At 38.6% G+C, this 21879-nt stretch overlaps 1 protein-coding gene across 2 annotated transcripts; it reads left to right on the forward strand.

Annotated features, from left to right (window-relative positions):
• Nucleotides 1-8242: 8242 nt before the first annotated feature.
• dnajb5 (DnaJ heat shock protein family (Hsp40) member B5) lies at nucleotides 8243-20367 on the forward strand. 2 transcript variants are annotated; one of them, XM_058375657.1, is made up of 4 exons: nucleotides 8243-8514; nucleotides 10126-10374; nucleotides 12418-13058; nucleotides 18169-20367. In XM_058375657.1, exons 2-4 carry the CDS (start codon nucleotides 10164-10166, stop codon nucleotides 18400-18402), a joined length of 1086 nt encoding a protein of 361 aa, XP_058231640.1. In that variant the 5' UTR covers nucleotides 8243-8514; nucleotides 10126-10163; the 3' UTR covers nucleotides 18403-20367. The 2 variants fall into 2 exon arrangements, with proteins under 2 accessions (XP_058231640.1, XP_058231641.1); XM_058375658.1 differs by lacking the exon at nucleotides 8243-8514 and adding an exon at nucleotides 8535-8697.
• The last annotated feature ends 1512 nt before the right edge of the window (nucleotides 20368-21879 follow it).

Here is a 21879-nt window from a genome sequence, read left to right on the forward strand (position 1 = left end):
TGTGACTCAACCCCACGCGTGAAGTCGACAGCTCAGTCTCACACTCTTAATAACCTGCAATGTGCGAGACCCAAACATTTAAACACATTACGGTCGTCTACGGCTCACTATAAAAGCTCAGTGTTGCCTTGTGCTGGGAGATTTAACCTTAACTGTGTGAACATCCAATGCATGACAGCACTGAGAACAGAACACATTACAAAGCTTTGCCAAAAGGTTGTTTGTTCAGACCTGCATTTAGGTCAAAGGTTCCCAGTTCTGGTCCTTGTGTAACCTCTGTCCTGCACCTTTTAGGGTTTTCTGTGCTCTAATGCACCTTTTTCAACCCAGGAAGGAGTAGAGAAGTAGTTGAATCAGGTGTACTGGGAGTAGATGAAAAAAAACAATATGGGTATGACATGGGGTACTCCAGGACCAGGGGTCTTGCTTTTGAAGCTGATGCTACTCTGCTCTTAAGACCTCCTTCAAATACTTACAAAAGTGCTGTAGAACTAGGAACTAAGACATAAAACAGAAATACTAAACAGTAAACAGCTGGCAGCACGGTGGTTTAGTGGTTAGCACATTCGCCTCACACCTCCAGCGTCCTGGGTTTGAGTCTCACTGTGTGTGTGGACTTTGCATGTTCTCCCTGTGCTTGGTGGGGTTCTTCTGGGTGCTCCGATTTCCTTCCACAGTCCAAAGACATGCTTGCTTCTAGGCTGATTGGAGTCTCTAAATTGCCCGTAGTATGTGAATGAGTGTGTGTGTGCCCTGTGATGGGATGGCACTCCGTCAAGGGTGTATCCTGCCTTGATGCCTGAGATAGGAACAGGTTCCCTGTGACCCGAGGATAGATTGGATAAGCGGTACAGACAATGAAATGAAATGAAAGTAAGCAGCTTTGTTTTTGAGACTGGTAACCCTTTTAACATGGTAACATCTTTGCACTGAAAGCAAATGATACACACCAGTCTTATACTAGCTGGGAATTCATTTAAATTCCATGGAATATAAAGTCCAGATATATTACTGAATATATCTGTATCATTCAAACTAATACAGGTGCTTTTATAGTTAAAACAGTACTATCTAAAGATATCTGAAGCCCACACATAAAGATATATTGTTGTTTTAGTTGATCAGAGAGATCAACTACTGTTCTTGGGTATCTAATGTGATAGCAGCATTGTCTTTTGTACCAGAGTGTAGTAGTATCCAGGAGTTTGCTCTAAATCCCATTCATTGGATTCCCCTTCAGGCTTGAGGGAACGAGGTTTTCATTTGTATGCGCAAAGCAGTGCTGCTCTAACATCTCCTCAGCAACGGACCTGTGGAGGCAGCAGTAGATCTGAGATCTGTCCTTATTTGAACCCTGGAAATTCATGTTGCTCAGCATTGCAGTGCTAACACACTGCCATGGACATGAAGCATGACCTTCAATTAACACCATTCTAGCACGTATACAAAGTTGTTGTTTTTTTAAAGTACACCTAGCAAATGCACACACTTCATAGATATAGATAATGACTGCTGCTCTGCTGTTTCTATAAATAGTGCCTCAGCTCCCCTTTCCCAATATATCACTGGAAAGGAAACACCATACACTCGCTCTTGATCAGATATTATTTGTGAGAGGAACCACAGCATAGTATTTAATACCTCATTTGGGCTGAGAAACAACCATTTAATAAAAAAAGTCCCCAGATAGCAGCATTACTGTGGGCAGAGAGTGACTCTGATTAAGTGCTAGAGGACAATTACTGCAAAATGTCTGTGGAAAAATGTCTACTTTACACCTACACAGATGAAGTGTGTTTGGGTCACAGAGCTTGACGCACTTATAGCATTTTCAGATGTGGCCAAAATAAAAGTGCATAACGACAAAGAGGCTAGATTAATCATTAATTGTTATAATTATTAATAAAATCGCAATGATGTATTTCACCTTAATTATAACAACTTTTAAGTGTTAAATGTTACTCATCTTGGCCATAGTCATAGTTTAAGTATTAATATTCACTCACTACTATACTGGCAAAAGTTTTGAACACCCCTCCAGATCATTGAATTAAGTTGTTGTTTTTCAGGGGTTGGTCTCGGCCCCTTAGTTCCAGTGAAAGGAACTCGTAATGCTTCAGCATACCAAGACATTTTGGACAATTTCATGCTCCCAACTTTGTGGGAATAGTTTGGGGATGACCCCTTCCTGTTCCAACATGACTGCACACCAGTGCACAAAGCAAGGGCCATAAGGACAGATGAGCGAGTTTGGTGTGGAGGAACCTGACTGACCTGCACAGAGTCCTGACCTCAACCTGATCCTAGAACACCTTTGGGATGAATTAAGAGTGAAGACAGCGAGCCAGACCTTCTCGTCCAACATCAGTGCCTGACCTCACAAAATGCGCTTCTAGAGGAATGCAAAAATTCCCATAAACACACTCCTAAATCTTGTGGAAAGCCTTCCCAGAAGAGTTTGAAGCTGTTATAGCTGCAACAGGCGGGCCAACTCCATATTAAATATATGTGCATGTAAAGGCAGACGTCCCAGTTTTGGAATGGCTCAAAATCTTTGCTCTAATTCATCCCAAAGGTGGTCTATCAGGTTGAGGTCAGGACTTGGTGCAGGCCAGTCAAGTTCCTCCACACCAAACTCACTCAGCCATGTCTTTATGGACCTTGCTTTGTGCACTGGTGTGCAGTCATGTTGGAACAGGAAGGGGTCATCCCCAAACTGTTCCCACAAAATTTGAAAACTGAAATTGTCTAAAATGTCTTGATATGCGGAAGCATTAAGAGTTCCTTTCACTGGAACTAAGGGGCCAAGCCCAACCCCCGAAAAAGGGGTCCACATTACAAAGCTTTGCCGAAAGTAGTTAAACAATTCTATTTGAAGCCCCCTTATTTTTTCATTTTCAAATTCAAAGAAAAAGTAACTTCTTCATTTATTGAAATAATGTAATATATTGGCCACAAATATATAACAGATTAAGGACCTTGGGCACACCACATATTAATGATTTGCAGTTATACTGTGTAGGAGTCTTTAATTTATAGTCTTAACAGCCTATATTGCGTACTTACTAAGCTGACTCGTCATAAATCTTTAAATCAGTAAAGCATTTTTTTTTACTGGATAGCATTTTATCAGCCAAAGATCTCTATAGTCTATAGATGTAACAGATAATATATAAATAATGCTAATGTGCTGTACTGGTGCAGTGTAATCTTTATTACACCACTAATAAAAGACATATATATAAAAGATATATAGAGGGCAGCAATTCTGGATCCTGGAGCACTAGAGTCCAATACACTTTAGTGGTTTCCCTCTTTAAAAGACACCCACTGAATTTACAGGTTAAGTACTGGGCTTACTCACTGAACCGTGCCAGACTCTTTGGGAAGTGAGCTGCCTGCAGGTTTGTGATAGATCTGTCCTAATGTTTGCTGACAGTGAAGGTTACCAGACCTTCGGTTTTTGTCTGTTGTGAAAACTATTGAGTAGTGATGTATCTACATTGTTTAATTTCACTACAAGCTCCTGACAGCAGACATATGGAAGCATTTGGCAAAGTCCCTCATTCTCAGCAGGTGATGTTGTGGAGGTAAAGAAGGTTGCTGAGTCATTTCCTTGTTTAAATAGAAGCGAAGTACCTTGTAAATGACTGTCACGTATTTAGGTGTGCTCAAACTTTCCGTTGCACTTTACCGGCTTGCTTCATCAACATGTCAGAGGCTTATGTCTTCTAGGAACTTTCATCCAGTAGAATTAGACTATGATCAAATGGAATCAAAATAGCAATGTGATTGGACCATCCAGCACATGGCTTAATGATTTTAATAGGTTTTCATTCTTAAAATAATACTTTTAAAGCTGATTCTGTTGTTTTCCATCAAGCCTATTTTTATTATGCACATTGTAATGTATCATAATGTAATGTAATGGCAAAATCTTCGAAGAGGATAGATATTCAGTCAAGTGGAAGTTGGCAGCTTGGATATTTACAACAGGGAAGAGCCAGAATTTAAAGTTAGCACAGCCGCCTAGTGTCATTATTCATTTAGAAAATGTAGTAATGAATTACGACGACAGAGCTGCACCTGCTATGTCTCTTTTTTGTGTGTGTGTGCTGTGACTACAGCTGAACTGCAAGTCTCACTTGTTTTCTATTAAAATTCTAAGTTGGTACAGAGAGAAAATCAGTTTTTAGTATTTTTCATGTTGCTCATTTGGTGTCGGCTACGTAGCTCATCATCCATAGTCTCTCACTCTTGCACACACACATGCTCTTAGGTCACTGTGTTAGACGCGGGGGATGAGAGGAAGAGGAGAGATGGAGGAAACACTGACTATCATACGCCTACTATCCGTCCTAGAAAAATCCCATGGTGAATAAAATAAAAAAACATTTTTTTGGATAGTATCCCATCAAAGACCAGGCCAGAATATTCCTAAACATTTTATAGTGTTTATTTCATGAAGCTGGACCATTTAGTTTAGTTTTGCGAGCTTTAATTAGAGTTTAATTTATAGCCAGAGTTTTCTTCACTCATCCATTTGGTCCTTAATTGGACACACAATCACGTATCCTTGCAACTGTAATGAGAGTCATTAAACATGTATGTGCATATCACTGATATCTCTCCAGTACTTTTCTGGATCTGTTTCTTTTCGGTTTCTTTTTCTAATCGTGATCTGCTTCTTAAATTTGCTAGGAGGATTTTTTTTTGTTTGTTTGGGTTGTTTTTCCCCCCCATTCCTTCAACAGATTGTCTTGCACCTTCCACCTGTTTGTTGTTGTTCATGACAGGTTAAGATCATGAATTTCATCTTGAATTTTTGTATATTAAAACAGCTATAACGTACATTTTCCCTTGCTGAAATATGTTAAACCTGTACCTTAAACCTGTATATGAGAAGCTTCATTGACTACTATGAAGTTTGCAGTTTAATGTTATAAAGATACCGGGACTTGTCCCATGGACTAGGATTGCAAAATGAAAAACTGGGTCTGAAACAGAGAAACAGTCTAAGTGTGATTTTATGAAATACAAGCAAGTAGACTAAATAAAATCTCACCTCCTTATACGCAATGAGAGTTTGTTCTTTAAAACTTTCCTTGAATCTTACTCATAAGACTAAGCCTAAGGTGAGGTTTACAAAGGAACTAAAATTAAAATAGTTTATTTTCACTCATGTTCATCAAGATCTGGAGTACATCCGATTATTAACAGCTTTCTCAAGGGTAAAGAATGTTGTGTTCAAGCCTGTTAATCACCATTAGCCAACTCATTAGCCAATTGTTTTGCACTGTACAGTAAATATTAGCTATTTTACCAAAACGTGTCTTTATTACATGCTCACCAGTGGATTTCCGACTCTCCTACATTTATAACATGTAAGACTTTTATCCAAGTCTGGTCATTCATTGACTCTTATATTATGGAGTAGTGATTGCTGAGAAAGAAAGTCTCTTACTAGGTGAAAGATTTTCCTACTTGCAACTCTAAACAAATAGCACTTACACCCAGCCTGTTTTCATGATGAATCATACATTGCTCAAAGCTCATCTACCTTTCTATAAAGAGCTGTAGCATAATATATTCTTATAACACTGCATGATGTGGGCACAATAACACCTCATTTTAGTTCAAGCTCTCAGCCAGATAATGGGCTCTAAGGGCCGTGGCATTACGGAGAACAAACACGAGAGGACACCTTTGGTGGATTACATAACATCTAATCACAAAGGGTAGAAAAATGAGGACTGGGCAGTGTCAGTTTGGCCTAACAGCGAATGAGTGAGAGTGGAAATGCTATCCTCTTTCTTTTCTTTTTTTTGTATATTGTACCTATCCTTAAGGACTCTTTATTCACACTGTGGCATAATTCAGCCCTAGGCTTAATACATATGTACTGCCAGTCAGGTAGATGAGTCATTAAAAGTAGGATTTGCAGGATTTCAGTAGGTGGTACCCCATCAGAAAACTATTACAGCATATACTGTGCATAACTACTTTGACACACCACTCTCTCCCACTCCCTGCCTTTTTCCTTTAGTCTAGGCTGAGTCACAACGGTTGTTTGGTGCGACAGGATAAATGCTATTTTACTCGCAGCTGCACTGACAGCGGCACACTCACGCTGACGATGGTCATTATCCCTATAAGCATTAAGAAACAACTTGGGTTATTATTTTTTAAAGACATTTTTCACTATTTCAGGGGTTTAATAAATTACCCAGTGTAACAGACTAACTGAACAAATGTACATGCATGCAAATGATCGGGTGATGGGTTGACAGTAAAGGAACGATAGATTGTCATCTTTAATTGAAGTGTTTCTTCTCTGTAACACCTGGTGGTAAAAAGACTGACAAAGGAAAAAGTAGTAAATAATAAGAATAATAACAATAAAGCAAAGTTTGAAACAAGAATTAATAGACTTTTATGTCATTAAATGTACATGGAGCATCTAATATATAAAACAGAAACAATGAAAATAAAAATCAAAAGGTGAAATCTTTTCCAAAGTGATTACACTTGAGACAGGGTATAACTGAGCAGTTTAGGGTTAAGGACTTTGCTTAAGGATTTAACACTGGGGGTTTGGGGATGCTGGGGTTTGAACACAAGTTTTTCATAAAGTGCCAAAGCTTGATTTCTTGAGATTTGTTGATATGATGCTTGATGCATTTAAACACAAACAGTCTTAAATTCACACAGCGTATCAATAGTAAAGGAATATATGAAATTGCCAGTGACTTAAGAAACATAGAATTACTAGGTGAAAAGCTAATGCACAAATGCTCCTCTATTCAGTAGTAAACAATGCATGGATAAATGCGTGGACATTTGAGAGGCTTGAAAACTCACCACAGGGGTAATTCACAAGTCTTATCCTCTCTCATTACTAACGACAGCTTAGAGTTTTTGAACAGCTGCTATGACAATATACAGTACACCGGAGTGGGAATACCCGCTGTGCTAGTCCCGCTGCCTGGTCTGATGGCAATGCCAGATCCTGACGCACTTCTACTACTGTCTTTCTGCATTCTGTTTAATATATTCTGCCAGTTCAGACATTAAAACCACATCACATACAACATGAAATACATCTCTAACTAATGGACTATTCTAACTATTCCATTAATGAAGCAGAATTGTTATTGTAGATGAAAGCTCAATATTCCAGATTTGTTTATTAGTGACCAGATTAATGGTTCTCAAAGTGGGGTCAGTAAAGTATAGCCAAAGGGACTGTGTTTTCTTACAGTGGACACAAAAATCCCAACCCACACAAATATACACTAAAGCGTAAAGAATCTCTCAAGTAGTACTGATCAATTGAATATTTTTTAAATAAATAACTGATGTGTGAAATTCAGTCAAACGCTTAAATTGATGTGTAAAGACACTTGCTAAATGAGACACTGATCATTCTTCACTACTTCATCGTCATGTGGACTTACCCCAGATTCTGAAAGTTACTCAAATATTAATCAGTGGACACTCTATTGATTCGTATCATGTTGTATCATGTTGTATCATGTTGTACCATCAAATCATATTGTATCTTGTGGAAACCTGAGGTTTATACTCCTAATGTGTGCTGCCAATAGAAAGTTCTGGAAAAGGAAACTTTGTGGCTTATACACATTTAAATATTGAGCCTAATATATTAGTTAGAATAAGTTTAAGATGGAGCATTAGCATTTTATTTTACACTTAAAAGGGTCTTAAAAAAGTTTGAGTAGAAGTGATTCATATTCTCCCTCTCTCTCACTCACTCTCTCTCTTTCACTCACTCTTTCTCTCTTTCACTCACTCACTCGCTCTCTCTCTCTCTCTCTCTTTCACTCACCCACTCATTCTTTCTCTCTCTTTCACTCACTCTTTCTCTCTCTCTCTCTCTCTCTCTCTCTCTCTCTTTCACTCACTCTCTCTCTCTCTCTCTCTCTCTCTCACTCACTCTTTCTCTCTCTCTTTCACTCACTCACTCTTTCTCTCTCTCTTTCACTCACTCACTCTTTCTCTCTCTCTTTCACTCACTCACTCTCTCTCTCTTTCACTCACTCCCTCTCTCTCTCTCTCTCTCTCTCTCTCTCTGCAGACATCTCTGTAACGTGCAAGGTATAACCCGACCAAATTTGTCATTATTTCCTTTTCTCCACAGGATTTCCTTGCACTATTCAGTGGTTTGAACACCCAAGAAGCAGGAAACGTCTTTTTCAGTCTCCATTCAAGTCTACTCTCTGGAAAACCAGGACAGTCAATATTGCGCACCATAATAAAGACTTCTTAGTATTTTCATATGAGATGAGATGGAGATGAGATGAGATGGAGATGAGATGAGATGGAGATGAATGCTCCTCTTGTGATCAGCACAAGGGAAATGTGATGCTGTACCGTGGAGGCGGCTCTCAGGGAATCACTGTAAGGCGCTGTGCCGGTGGGCGTGGCTAAGCCAATGGAGTTACATTTCAGACAAGCGGCAGCCGCCAGTCAGCAGAGCGATACTCGGACACGGTAAGGATAGCCACTGGGTATTTTTTGTTTTGTTTTGTTTTGTTTTGTTTTGTTTTGTTTAGGCTTTAACGCTATTAACATTATACAAATCACTGCTTTTGGATCAGTGTGGGTTTTGAAACAGACCTCTCAGAAATGTAGGGCTAAGCTTCGTGACTACAGCAGCGTCAGGGGATGTCGAGGGTAAGATTTAAGCTCGCGCAGGCGACTTCTTCTTTATTTACTTCGAATAGATCAGAAATAATGTGTATGTTTAGCATCATATGGTCACTCTGGTCAGCATGGAGTGCTTCCAGGCAGAATGTACACGTTATGTGTACTGAACATTTTGTTTCCCGGAAATTGCGGTTATTAATGTCAGAGAAATAGATGTCGTGGTGCTCACTGGAATATCTGATAATAGCGTTGCCACCGTATATATGGCAATCATTATGAATATCATATATTTCATATTTTATCAGATAAATTCAGGCCCCTGATGCTATTTCCAACCGTGCTTGTAATCAGTCATTAAAATCAAACGTTTGGTTTCCATCTTTCCCATTTTTTAAAAAAAAACAAAAAAATCGCTTATCACCCTGATCTATATGTGATTCTGCCCGTCTTTGTCTGTGCTGCCCCCTTTTAAGCTACAAGGACGAGGACACACGGCCAATTGTTTTCCAATTACCGAGGAATACCGGGAGAGCACGAGACTCTCGTGCCATGGTGACGTCAGCAGCTTTGATCCGTCACCGACCGATTTCCCTCTTCATCACCGTCGGTGTCGTTCGCCGCATGACATCACATCATACCGTAGCCTATATGAGGAGCTTAGAGTCAGATCTGGGAGACAAATCTAACTATATCGTGCCGGCATCTGCAGAGTTTTCACCCCGATGCTTTGCTTCAGATTCCCTTCCTGCTTTATATCACTCATTTTTATTACTTTTAACAATCCAGTGCTAGTTTCCGATTAGATTTAGACATGCGCAGATGACACAAAACTGATATCAAGGCTCAGAGTAGCAGATAATAGGCTATTTGGTGCTGTGGTAGTGACATCTTCAGAGTAACTGTAACAAGCTGACTCTTTTTTTTTGCATGCTTTTGTTGCCAAGTTATGCGAAACATAAAAGGCGTGATGACAGCAGGCTTTAAGACAGTTTGTGTCCGGAGTTGTGTAAGATGGGTGTCAGTCAGCGCCTCACACATGCAGCTTAAATGATGTCAGTGAATCTGTCAAGTCCAATCTAACACCGGCCCAGGATGTCAAGCTAATATCAGGCTTGATGCATTCCTAATTAGACTGACAGCTTAGAAACTCAGACACACTGCATGTCTGGCAAGACTATTTCAGCATCCTGGATTAATATTTAATATGGTTGTGCCCTGATTTTAAGAAACCTTTCCTGACAAATTCTCAGTTTTGACAAAATATTGATATGATACTCTTACCTGTGACGTTAAGTTGTCTAAGTTCTATAAAAATAATCCAAAAAAAGTCTTTATTTATTTGATGATGGTGGTGGGAATCCTGTGGTGCGTATTGCTTCATATATTGCTTTTTTGTTTATGTTTTGTTTATTAGTTGTTTGGTTTAACCATTCTTTCCCCATTTCCTCCTAACAGGAAAGGCTGGTTCCTGAAAGACATAATCACTCTAAGCCATGGGGAAGGATTACTACAAGATCCTGGGCATTCAGTCTGGTGCCAATGAGGAGGAGATCAAAAAGGCATACAGGAAGATGGCTCTCAAGTTCCATCCCGATAAAAACAAGGATCCTAATGCAGAAGAAAAATTCAAAGAAATAGCAGAGGCATATGAAGTCCTGAGTGACCCAAAGAAGAAGGCTATTTATGATCAGTATGGAGAGGACGGTAAGTGGCACAAGATTTGTCCAAAAGTTTATGTGGTTTTGAGCAGGATCCTGGGTTTTATTTAAGTCTAATCTTTTTTTTTTTGTAATATAATTTCAAAGCCTTATTGTAACATCTATCTATTTGTAAATTTTGAAGCTTGAAAGTTATGTCCCTGGGCATCACACAAAAATAGTGTCCTTAGCACAGAAAGGCTAGAGATCAATGGTATATGCATATATGTGTATGTCCTGTTGCCTACAATGGTGTGTCTTCCCCTGGTTGTGTACATACTAGGCCTCTTGCCAGAATGACTCATCTATTTTTAGAGAGCTATATATTCTTGTTTTTCAGACATGAGCTGTGAGTTTTGGATCTGTTGGAAATACAGTGATATTTGTTCTACTGGACCGTATATGGTATATGAAGCTGTATATTATATGAATAGAACATTACATGAAGCCGTACGAAGTGTCTGTTTTTTGCAAGTTTCCTAGGCATTTCTCAGGCACTGAGTATTTAGCATGAAGCTGCAGATAACTTCCCACAGTTTGATATTACATAGCTCTCCAGGGACCCAGCACTAGATTTGAGACTCTTCAGCTCTGCACATCATTGTAACTGATCAAGCACTATGTTGAATGCAACAACACCCTAAAATAAATACAATGTAATTGGATATGGATGCTTCAATGCTTTGTTGTCCTCTTCTTTTTCTGATTTGGCCTGAGGAGTCTATTCCAAGGTAACATCAAGGAGGACGCATATCTACTAACATATATTCTGTGTGGAGAAAGTCTCAATAGTTACAGGGGGTACAAGTTAGTGAGTATTGAGTGTGTAGACCTCACAGAAGTTATATTACTTATAATACTGACATGTAATGGCAGCTTAAGGATAAGAACAGATGTAAGGTAGGCTTTTGTCCGTGTACTGTACCCATCTATCCAAATGAGTGTTGTCTTTTCTCAGTATCCAAAATAGAAAGAGAGTGACACACACTCTTGGCAGGCTCCTTGCTGGATAAGTGTGAGCAGTTGCAACCAAAACAAATTTAGTTGCGGAGTTAACTGACATTTGCTAAATGGTGCTCTGAAATAGGGTGTCTACCAAATTATCATCTATACTACAGCTATAAAATGTGCATAGACCCAGCTTTACAGAGCACAACTGTGTCCGAAACCTAGAAACACATGGACAGATTTTTAAATCTATGTACACATAGATCTAGTGTGTTCTTACTGAGAATGGGGTGCATTATTAATACTCAAATGATGTAGAAAAATGAAGTGTGGAAAGATTGATGTTTTTATACTCACTGGTTACAGCTTGGCCTATGCAGCAGTAGGTCAGAAGCCTGCTGCAGTCTGAATGTTTCATAAGGACTAATTTTTCTCACCATGGCTCAGAATAAATTAAAGTGTTTTGCAGGACACAGAGATTTGCTGTATTAGTGAATAACACTGGACCAACGGTTGAACTATGAAATGTTACTGCCTCATTACCTATACATTCCCTTCAGGAAATGACAATTTATGTATTATTATCTATATAAATAAATAGTATAAATAAAATATGGGCAGGTGACATTAAGGTGTCAGTCTATGATGAGCCACAATGCTTCAATCTACATTCTACAAGTCTCTGGAAAGATGTTGGACGAATGAACATAATTCTTGCAAAAACAAGTTTTCTCTCAGCTGATGACTGTCTAACATATTGCTCAGAAGTCTCCCGATTGCGATCAGATGACTGTGAAGACCATAGCATATGATTTTTATACTAATCAAGCCATTCTGTAAGCCCTCATGCCCTGTGGAGTCATATTGGTAGAAAAGCATTAAAGTGTGCTTAAAAGGCATCTTGACTAGTTTGGGGAAAGACAGCTATTCATATTTTGTTTATCTCTCATCTCTCCTAAGATCACATAGAAGGTAAGCAAAGAGTTGTTAAGTAAAGAAGTGAGAAATTGTATTGGGGGTAAACAAATCTAAAGCCATTTTAATATTTCTAGAAACTGAGAGACTTATTTCCAACCATGTAAACATTGTTATATCTTCTCAGGATTTAAAAGTGGAGGAGCTGGCTCATCCACTGGACCAGGCACTACATATCATTACACCTTCCATGGTGACCCTCACGCCACATTCGCATCTTTCTTTGGTGGCTCTAACCCCTTTGATATTTTCTTTGGCTCTGGACGTCATTGGAACGCCAATAATGGTGGTGCAGACCATGATATGGACATTGATATGGATGGAGATGAGGACCCCTTCAGCTCCTTCAGCCACTTTGGCTTCAATGGTCTCAATGGGTTCCATCGTGGGGTAGGTCGAAGACCTCGTAACGAATCTTTGCACAGCAGCAGCAGCAACACCAGGAGGAAGGTACAGGATCCTCCTGTGGTACACGAGCTACGGGTATCGCTGGAGGAAATCTTCCATGGATGTACTAAACGCATGCGCATTACTCGCCGCCGCCTCAACCCAGATGGAAGAACGACGCGGACAGAAGACAAGATCCTTAATATCGTCATCAAGCGAGGCTGGAAAGAAGGGACCAAGATTACCTTCCCTAAGGAGGGCGACGAGACACCGGAGAACATTCCAGCTGATATTGTGTTCGTGCTCAAAGACAAGGGACACCCGCAGTTCAAGAGGGATGGCTCTAACATCATATACACAGCCAAAGTCAGTCTTAAGGAGGTGTGTACACTTTTTTTCATATGTATCAATGGTGAATTTTGATGCAGTTCCCTTAAGGTCTTGCATACTATATATTCAACAGAAAATGCTTTCATTTTACAATAATGAAACAAATGTGTTTCATTTTCAAAAGACATTTTCTGAGCCACATTTCAAATAATATTAGCACAGACCAAACAGATGAGAGTAACTGTGCATAATCAGTGTAGGAGTGAACGCCAGTCAAGGGATATTATAGGAGAAGAACATTAGGATGCTTTAAATAGAAGCTTGCTGGACATCATATCAACTTTTTCTGGCTCTGAGGAATTTCCAGCAGTAGTGGTCTGCCAAATGAGATCTAAATCATGCAAGACTATCTATTAAAATATGAGTTGATAGTGTCAAATGCTGTACGCAAGTAGGTCACTCTGACCAGTGTAACCAGCACTGATTCTGTACTACGATGGATGGAAATCTCATCATGTTGGTTATTCCTACCTAAAAAAATGTCCTTTGGACTTTCTCCAAAATTGTACATTTTAAAGGTATGTTGGAGAGGAGGACAAATTTGTCTGAAATCTGGTTTACAAGTTTTAGTAAAGGCTTCATAACTACTGATAACAGTAATCTATAATACTAGAAAATTTTCTTTAGTATTCAAGTAGTGGGCGTAGAACACAGTATTGTGCTACCAAACATGACTACAGTCATTAAAATGCTGGATTAGGACACGTCTTGTCTCAATTAACATGACATGTGGCACATGTTGTGTTTTAACTCTGCTTTCTAATTTTCTATTAAAATTGTAAAAAAAAAAAAAAACATCTTCTGCCGTTCTGACACAGCACCCTGGATGCTTTTGCTAGTTCCAAGTTAACTTTGTGTAAGATTTGTGTGAAACTGTGATATTTCACCAGATATTTATTTATAACATTTCTATATTATTTAACCATTACAGTCCTATTTAAGGTGGTAAGGATCTGCGAAAGAATCTGGTTTCTTTCCTTTAATATATTATATACCGGAGAAATTTGTCTGTAAAGCCATACACTGATCCTTTTGGTATTAGCTTAGTATTTAGCTAAAAGAATGTCCTTTTAGTTCACTGTATATCAAGTGTATTTTCAGAATATAGAACTTGGGTATATGGGCTGAAGATGTTACAGGTTGATGTATCCACTCTCCAAATGCACCATCTAATATTTACTTCAACTCTTTCCATTAAATAAGGATATGAATGTCTTCACAACGGCACTGATTTGGTGGGATTCCCACTCTAAATGTGAAAAGAAATATGTATTTAAAGTTTGAATGCAAACAGGAACAGGCTACAAAGCCTATAGTACTTGCTCAGTTTTTGACTTTTACCTTAAATGTCATGCAAAAAGCATTTCCAACATTCCTTTAGTCTCCTGTGCATTGAGACGCAATGAGCTTGGTTGTTTCATCAGTTGGCTTCTGTGAATTGTCGAGACCCAGACATAGATTAGACAGATTTACTGTGGTCTTATAACTGGCAACTGTCTCCCCATTTTTCTCCTCTTATAGGATGAAATGAAAGGCTTAGCTCACAACATGCCAGCTGTGTCCAGATTAACTACTGACCCTGTTAACCTCACTACATTTATATAGAGCGAGAAGACATCCTAGACACAGTTTTAGCCGGAGCATGTGAAATAGTTTTATTAGCAGGTTTCACAATCACCAATTAGTGAAGAACAAACTCGCTCCTACGAACAGATCAGAGCAGTTTGATTTCAGAAACAAGCACAGAAACTATTTCCGTCCTTGGAGTCTAGGAGGAAATGTGATGTTTGAGGGTTTGAAGGCTCCATGCTTTAGATTGGTGTTATATAGAGTCAGATTTTCTGCCTAGTCCGGACCCTTAGTAGGTTTATCCTCTGCCACTAAAGTGTGAGCACAGAAGAATGTCTTGTTGCAGTGTCATGCGACACAGTACACTGTCCTCACTCTGAAAAGGTCTAGCCAGCAAACTGAGCGGATATAATTGTCATGCGAGTGTGGGTCAGTCGTACATTGTGTATTTTCAGTAGCTGGTTTAATTGCAATATCGGGCTGCTTTGAAAGAAAGCCAGTGTAAGCCATCTGTAGAGAGCAGAAGGTAGCATGTAGATAGTTAAATATTCTTAGCTTGCTGAAGAGGTTCTGCTTGGAGACTTCGTTATATTTGTAAATAGAACCTGTGATATTGCTCGAAATGTAACTCAGGGAAGCCATCCTGTTTAATTGTTTAATTAATTAACCTACCTTCTTTCGGTCGGGTTTAAGTGTTTAACTAAAGCTCCAGATTCGTCAAATCTTGCTGAAGAAGTATAAGAAAATGAGTAATACCCTCTTGCTAAAGATAGGTGGTCCAACTCATCGCTCACACTTACAGCCTCTCACTTAATTATTTCAGAAAAGCTTTAATGGAATCTTGAGTCACCATCGAATGCATCAGAGTATTACCATAATCATTTGTAATGCTAAAAGAAGTGGGTGTTTTTCCCTCACCTGGCTGTCTGAAAGCATAGTCATTTCAGCAGTCTAGAAAACACAATTATGTCTCTGCTTCACTCATGACATGAGGTTGTGCCAGCAATTTCACGTTAATTTCAAGGAAATGTCTCCAGAGCCTGTGAACCTATAAGAACATAGCCCATTTTCTCAAAATAGATCCAGACTGCATTTAGTCTCTTGTCTTGAGCAACTGTCTGCTACTTCAGAGCCATGAAGGCGTGTTTTCATTTCGTGGATCCTCTAATCTGGGACAGTGTTTAATATCTTTCCGGAGGATGGCGTTAGATATGCTGCTGCTCCTCGTCGTACTCATTAGAGGTCCACATTGAAACTTGATGAGAAGTTAACACAGCTCTAATATCACAGAGGCAATAAATTGGCCTGCCATCTGTCTCACGGTGTCTCATGGACATGCCAACTTGCCCATAAATCTTTGTCAGCCTATTTATGATAATCACATTTGCAGATAAAGATAAAGAGATGAGTTTACCCCTCAGAGTCCCAGATAATTATTCAGCATATCATTCAGTAGCGACTGTGAATGATTTAGTAAACACAGTCAAACGAATTAAAAGGGTTTGGAGTTTAACCAGTCGATAGACCGTGTGGTTTCAGGGGTTAAAAATCATTCCGGAGGTTTGGTTTACTTTTAAGGAGCGTATTGAGTGTACTTTGTTTTGAGTAAACTTCAGAGCCTCCTTGGTAACTTGGCACGAATGACCATGTATCACCAAGATAAGTTTAGACTGAACGTGATCCTTACTGAACACATATAAAGACTCATATCATTAAAGATGTATTAGTCGTGATTAAACCGCATTTATGTTGATTTGTTTTAATGAGCTATCCCATCGAGTGGCCATTTATGTGAAAACGTAACTCCTCAGCCATTGTTCCACTTTAGGCCAGTCATGGAAATGCTAGGCATGCTGGCAAGGCCAAATGTTTGTGTGAGCCTCAGCCATGGCCTGTTTAACATAAATTCCCCTTTGCTGCTGCTCTGAAGGAAAGCGCTGATGTCATTGCTAGCACATCTCCTTATCTCTTGGGGCAGCTGCTCTGTAGTTCATTCAGGCTGTGCAGCTCCTCTATAATCTCAGATGAGTAATACTTAAAGAATGCCTATTCCTGAAAAGCTGAATTTAAGTTGCCGAAAGCTTCAGAAAGGTAATGGAGAGGTTTGGGGTTTGAGGAAATGTACTGGGATTTACCCCGTGGAAATACAAGAACAAGTATTAGTTGCCGGTTATTTTGTATATACCAAACAGAGATGAGTGGAAATGGCCGGTGCCCAATTCTAGAAGATTCCTTGTAGTCATGGAACGATTTGACCTCCCTGACAAACCTGCCAAGTATTTACAACCTCAACTGATTCTTCAGTTGCTCCATTAGGACTGCAAAATGAGAACAGCAGCTAAATTTAGCTTTACACCACTGACCCCCTCCCCTCCTCTACTATAGCATCCGGCACACTCACTCAGACACCAGACTGTCACTAATTCACATTTGCGCAAACCTCTATTGTTAGATGATTAAAAAAAATGAGGCATATAAAGCATAGTCGCTGATTTCTGGGCTTTTTTGCTGTTTCTAAGACTCAGAATGTGCTTTTCATGACCCTGCTTTCACAGACTTGGGGACAGTTTGTGAGGATATAAATGGTTGAGGACAGATGAGGACACAGCAGGATAATCGACAAAGCAAACAAAGTTTATGAAATCAGTTCATCAAATGAATAGACTGACAGCTGGTCGTGATATTATATGGGAGCCTAATATCTATCAGTAGCTTGAGAATAAAAATATTATGGGGGCTAAGAAATGCACAAGGGCTCACTGATGAGAGGGATTATTACACACACTTAAAGCCAGTTACACTAGTGTTTTATATCCATAATGCTCTATCGGGGTCATGCTGTGATTCTTCCAACTGGACAAAGTTGTAAATCTTTAATTCAAACCCGAAAAGCACCCGAGTACATTTATGGTTTGCATCATATGTCCTTTGATAAGGCTATTTTTAATTATTTCACCTCAAAATGCATTTTGTGGAAAATAAACATAAACAGTCCACATCTTACTAATGTGCCAGTGAAGCAGGCTGGAAAAATATTAGCTCAAGTGGAAATCAAGGTGAATTTTCCCTCGTGGTTGCACGAATCTTCAGTCTGGGCTAGAAAGAAATCAGCCCCACCCTCACGATCTGTGTATTTTTCTTATGATGATTGGTGGTGCTGTTGTGCAAAAGCGAAGTGCGCCATTTCTCTTGTAGAAGAAAACCTTATTACAAAACACAGACACTGCAGACTCCTTTAATAAATCCAGATTAAACGTCTCTCAAAGAAAGTAAATGATTATGTTTTTCCTTGTTATGTAACATTTGAATGAGTTTATTATTAGCCTTAGATTATGTAGAGGTCTGCCATTCAAGGCCATGTGAATGAGTTGGTAAGAATGAGAGCGTTCAGAATTCAGAAGTGTGACGGTACATATTAAAAAACATACATATTAATTACATCTGTAAGTCTAAATTGACCTGGGTTTAAAATTATTTGGACCATTTCTTCGCTAATATCATTTGTCTGACACAAAAATCTTTCCTTTTCCAGGCGCTGTGTGGTTGCACGGTCAACATTCCTACCCTGGACAACAAGGTCATTACGCTGCCCTGCAACGACATCATTAAACCAGGAATCATTAAGAGACTTCGGGGTGAGGGTTTGCCTTTACCCAAGAGTCCATCCCAGCGCGGGGACATGATAGTGGAATTCCAGGTGCGCTTTCCGGACAGGATACCCCCTCAGTCCAAAGAAATCATCAAACAGCACTTACCCCAGTCTTAAAGCCATTTTATTGGATTTGTCCTAATTTCTATTTTAAAGATAAACATTACCTTTCACAAACATTAAGAAACGATCCAGAGGAATGGGAAATGTGCAAAAAAGGACCGGAAGTCAACTTCATATTTTGTTACCCTTTTTATCATATTTTGCCCTTTTGAGAGCAGGTGGGAGAAAGACTTTCTGAAGACAAAAATAAATAAATAAATAAATAAAAAATGATTTTCTAAGCGGTTTGCTACCTTGAAGCCTATGGCTTTCATCCATCTTTTTTTTCATATTCTACTAAAATTTTTCACTCCATTATCTCGAGACAGAAGGAAAAGAATAAATTCCTACTGTATGTGTAAGGAAAGCTGTGGACGATGTATGTTAAGCCTGTTCTGGAGACAGTAATGCCGATTTGTTTTGCCTCGTCCCTTCTTCTTTAGTCTAGTTTAAAGTTCGAATACATTTTGGATAAAAGCAGAGTTATTTAGCATAACCCTTTTTGAGTTATGGGCTAGCTTTAGCACCAGCAAGTTAAATCGAAACCATTTGATACGTTTTTACTCTCCGAACCAACCCTAAGCAGTCTAAAGGTGCTTTGTTCGCTGTGACCAGATTATTAGGTGCTGTCACTCTTTGCAAGTCATTAATGGTGTGATCACAGAATCTTGAGTGCCTTAATATGGCTCCAACTTGCTAGATTTTCAGAGTCAGGTGATGTAATGAAAAGACCAGTGTTTTCACCTCAAACAAGGCCTATTATGGTACTGTATACGCCACCGAATAAGCAATTATTATGTCATTGCAAGCTTAGCCTGCTCTGGCAGTCCTGTTTAGAGCCCTGTTTGCTCATGTGCTGATTTCATGTACTGTGATTGGGAAATATTGATGTTCTGTTGATTGCGTTTACACTATTTACAAATGAATCCCCTTAACATTGTTTATACCAGACCATAAACTATGACCCATACCTGATTTTTTTTTTTTTTTTGTATAACACGATCATGTCATGGTAGGTTAAAGAAAGATTCGAAAGTGAGCATTGCGCTTAGTTGAGACGAACTCCATGAGGATTCATCGTAGCTGTATATAAAAGCTTCCCTGTAACTCACTCACGAGAGCACTTTCAGAAAACTGTGAAGTCAGGAGATGGTGTTTAAGGTTAAGGTAGGTTGATATCACACACTTTTTGTATACTGTTCAGTGCACAAGACTGTGGTTTAAAAAAAAAAACAAAACAAAAATGAGTATATGCACATGATGAAGTGAACATTTTTAAGTTTTAGTATGACTGCGGACACTTTACTATTTTAGATGTGCACACTTTATAGCTCCGTTTTTTCTCGTTACAACAAAGATTTCTATACATTTGTATCCCTCTAAAGGAATTTGTCGTATTGCCTTTTAGCAATATAGCCAAAATTTCTTTTGTTTTGTTTTCATACGGACAATCAAGCGTAAATCTCTCTCTCTGAAGACAGAATCAAAATTTATTCTCAAACAGCATGAAACATTTGTAATGTGGCCCAAAAAAATTGTTTTTGGGCCTGCCAAAGAACGCACAGTCACCACACAAGGCTCCTGGCATGACTTTACCTCTTCATGTCCGACACTAGGATTCTTGCTTGATGTATTTTATTTCAGGTCATTTTCACACCCAGGTTATTTATGTATTCTTTAATTATAACGATGTTGCATTGAACACTTGGCCGCTGTCTACTATCTACTGTAGTAACGTAAGCTTGCTAACTGGGATGATAAAAGGGCTTAGCAAGTGAGACCCAGTACGAGTGAAACGGTGTTTAGTGTACTGTGATTTTAAACAGTGTTGAGGCCTTTTGGATTGATGTTTTGGTTGAGCTGAAGCTTGTTCTCAATGTGCTGTTTTTTTATTTTTTAGTAGTAAGCCTAAATTATGTACCTTTTTTTGTTGTTAAGGGATATTGTTTTAAAAGGCAAGAAATAAACCACAAACCATGACTTTCTGGGCTTTTTTTTTTCCCCCTCCCTTGTTATATCCTATTTTACAGTACCCAAGTAATTCTTGAACATAATTAGCATTTAGACTTTCCAGCTGTGAAAACTTACAGCAAAATGTAGTGCTTTAATACAGTTATTATATGCAGTACTAATGAATAAAAGGTGCATACTTTCCAAGTACACCAGTGTACAAGGGTGAGTCAAATGAAAATCTTAAAAATGTGGCATGAATTTAAGAAGCATTACAGTACATTTGGGATTGTTCCCAGTAGGCACTTGTACTGTTACCTTAAACCTGATATACTTTTTTGTTCATTTGTAATAAACAACAACAACAACAAAAAGATGTAAGGTTTTCATTTGACTCATGATAACAGCAAAATATGAATAAGTAATAACGCTTGAAACTCATTTACTGAAAGGTAAATTAAAAAAAGAGATTGATTATATTGGTAAAATATTTATTATTATTATTGTTGTTAATAATAATAATAATAATAATAATAATAATAATAATAATAATAATAATAATAATATTAACAACAACAATAAAAACAATAATATAATACTATTATTATATTATTGTTAATAATAATAATAATAATAATAACAACAACAATAAAACTAATAATATTATTGTTATTATTATTATTATTATTATTATTATTATTATTATTATATTCAGATCTAGAAATCTGGAGCACTGCATTTTAAACACACTTACATTTTGACCATCAGTTTTTCCACATCTACTTCTACTTCCAGCAAAGGAAATATTTATTATTTTCATTATTTAAATAGTAGAAAATCTCTTTCTAAGAACAACATCCGTAGCTCATGCATTTCTGCTTCAACCCTCCTAACCACCAGGGGCAGTGAGAATACCCAGGATACCTTCTTGCTGAAACTTTCCAACAAATTTGCAAGTGTGACATGACAGTGTTTTGTGCAAACTCTCAGACAGCCAACTTTCACTTTCTTTTTTTCATCTCAGACACGTGTACAAGACGGGCGTATTCACACCCAAACACAGCAGCCTAAACAGCTCACCAGTTCCAAACGCCTACATCATGAGGCCCAGAGCGCAATCTGACTCGCATTCAAAAGCAAATTAACTAATAAAGACACGGCTCGACTGGAATTGATGATTCAGGAGCAGAGATCTCACAACTCAGAGGTCAATAGCCTCCTGATAGTCCAATTACTCGTCATTCCCCCTGTTGCTTATCACATTAAGTGCAGTGGTGTTGCAGTTATAGAAACCCCTGCGTCCCTGTTGGAATTAGATTTAGAAAACATTCACCACATGATCTACAGCAGCAAATATCGAGCTTTTAGAAAGATGTAGAAGAATATAATATAATAAATGCACAAAAATATTGGCTGAAACCTACAGCGTCTCTCATTAAATCCAGTTAGATCTCAGTCAGTGCGGCAAGTGTGAGAAATTCACATAGCTCACACCGTTAAACATATTGGACTGACTGAGAAATCGTGTCTTAGCATTAATTA

The sequence above is a fragment of the Hemibagrus wyckioides genome, linkage group LG22 (genome assembly GCF_019097595.1).
Source record: "Hemibagrus wyckioides isolate EC202008001 linkage group LG22, SWU_Hwy_1.0, whole genome shotgun sequence".
In the NCBI taxonomy this organism is placed as follows: domain Eukaryota; kingdom Metazoa; phylum Chordata; class Actinopteri; order Siluriformes; family Bagridae; genus Hemibagrus; species Hemibagrus wyckioides.

What these genes read in the sequence shown, in the direction of transcription:
- dnajb5 (XM_058375657.1), top strand. Translation starts at nt 10,164, where the DNA reads ATGGGGAAGGATTACTACAAGATCCTGGGCATTCAGTCTGGTGCCAAT. An exon ending in TGATCAGTATGGAGAGGACG is followed by an intron (nt 10,375 to 12,417) that starts GTAAGTGGCACA and finishes ATATCTTCTCAG; the next exon opens with GATTTAAAAGTGGAGGAGCT. An exon ending in CCAAAGTCAGTCTTAAGGAG is followed by an intron (nt 13,059 to 18,168) that starts GTGTGTACACTT and finishes TTCCTTTTCCAG; the next exon opens with GCGCTGTGTGGTTGCACGGT.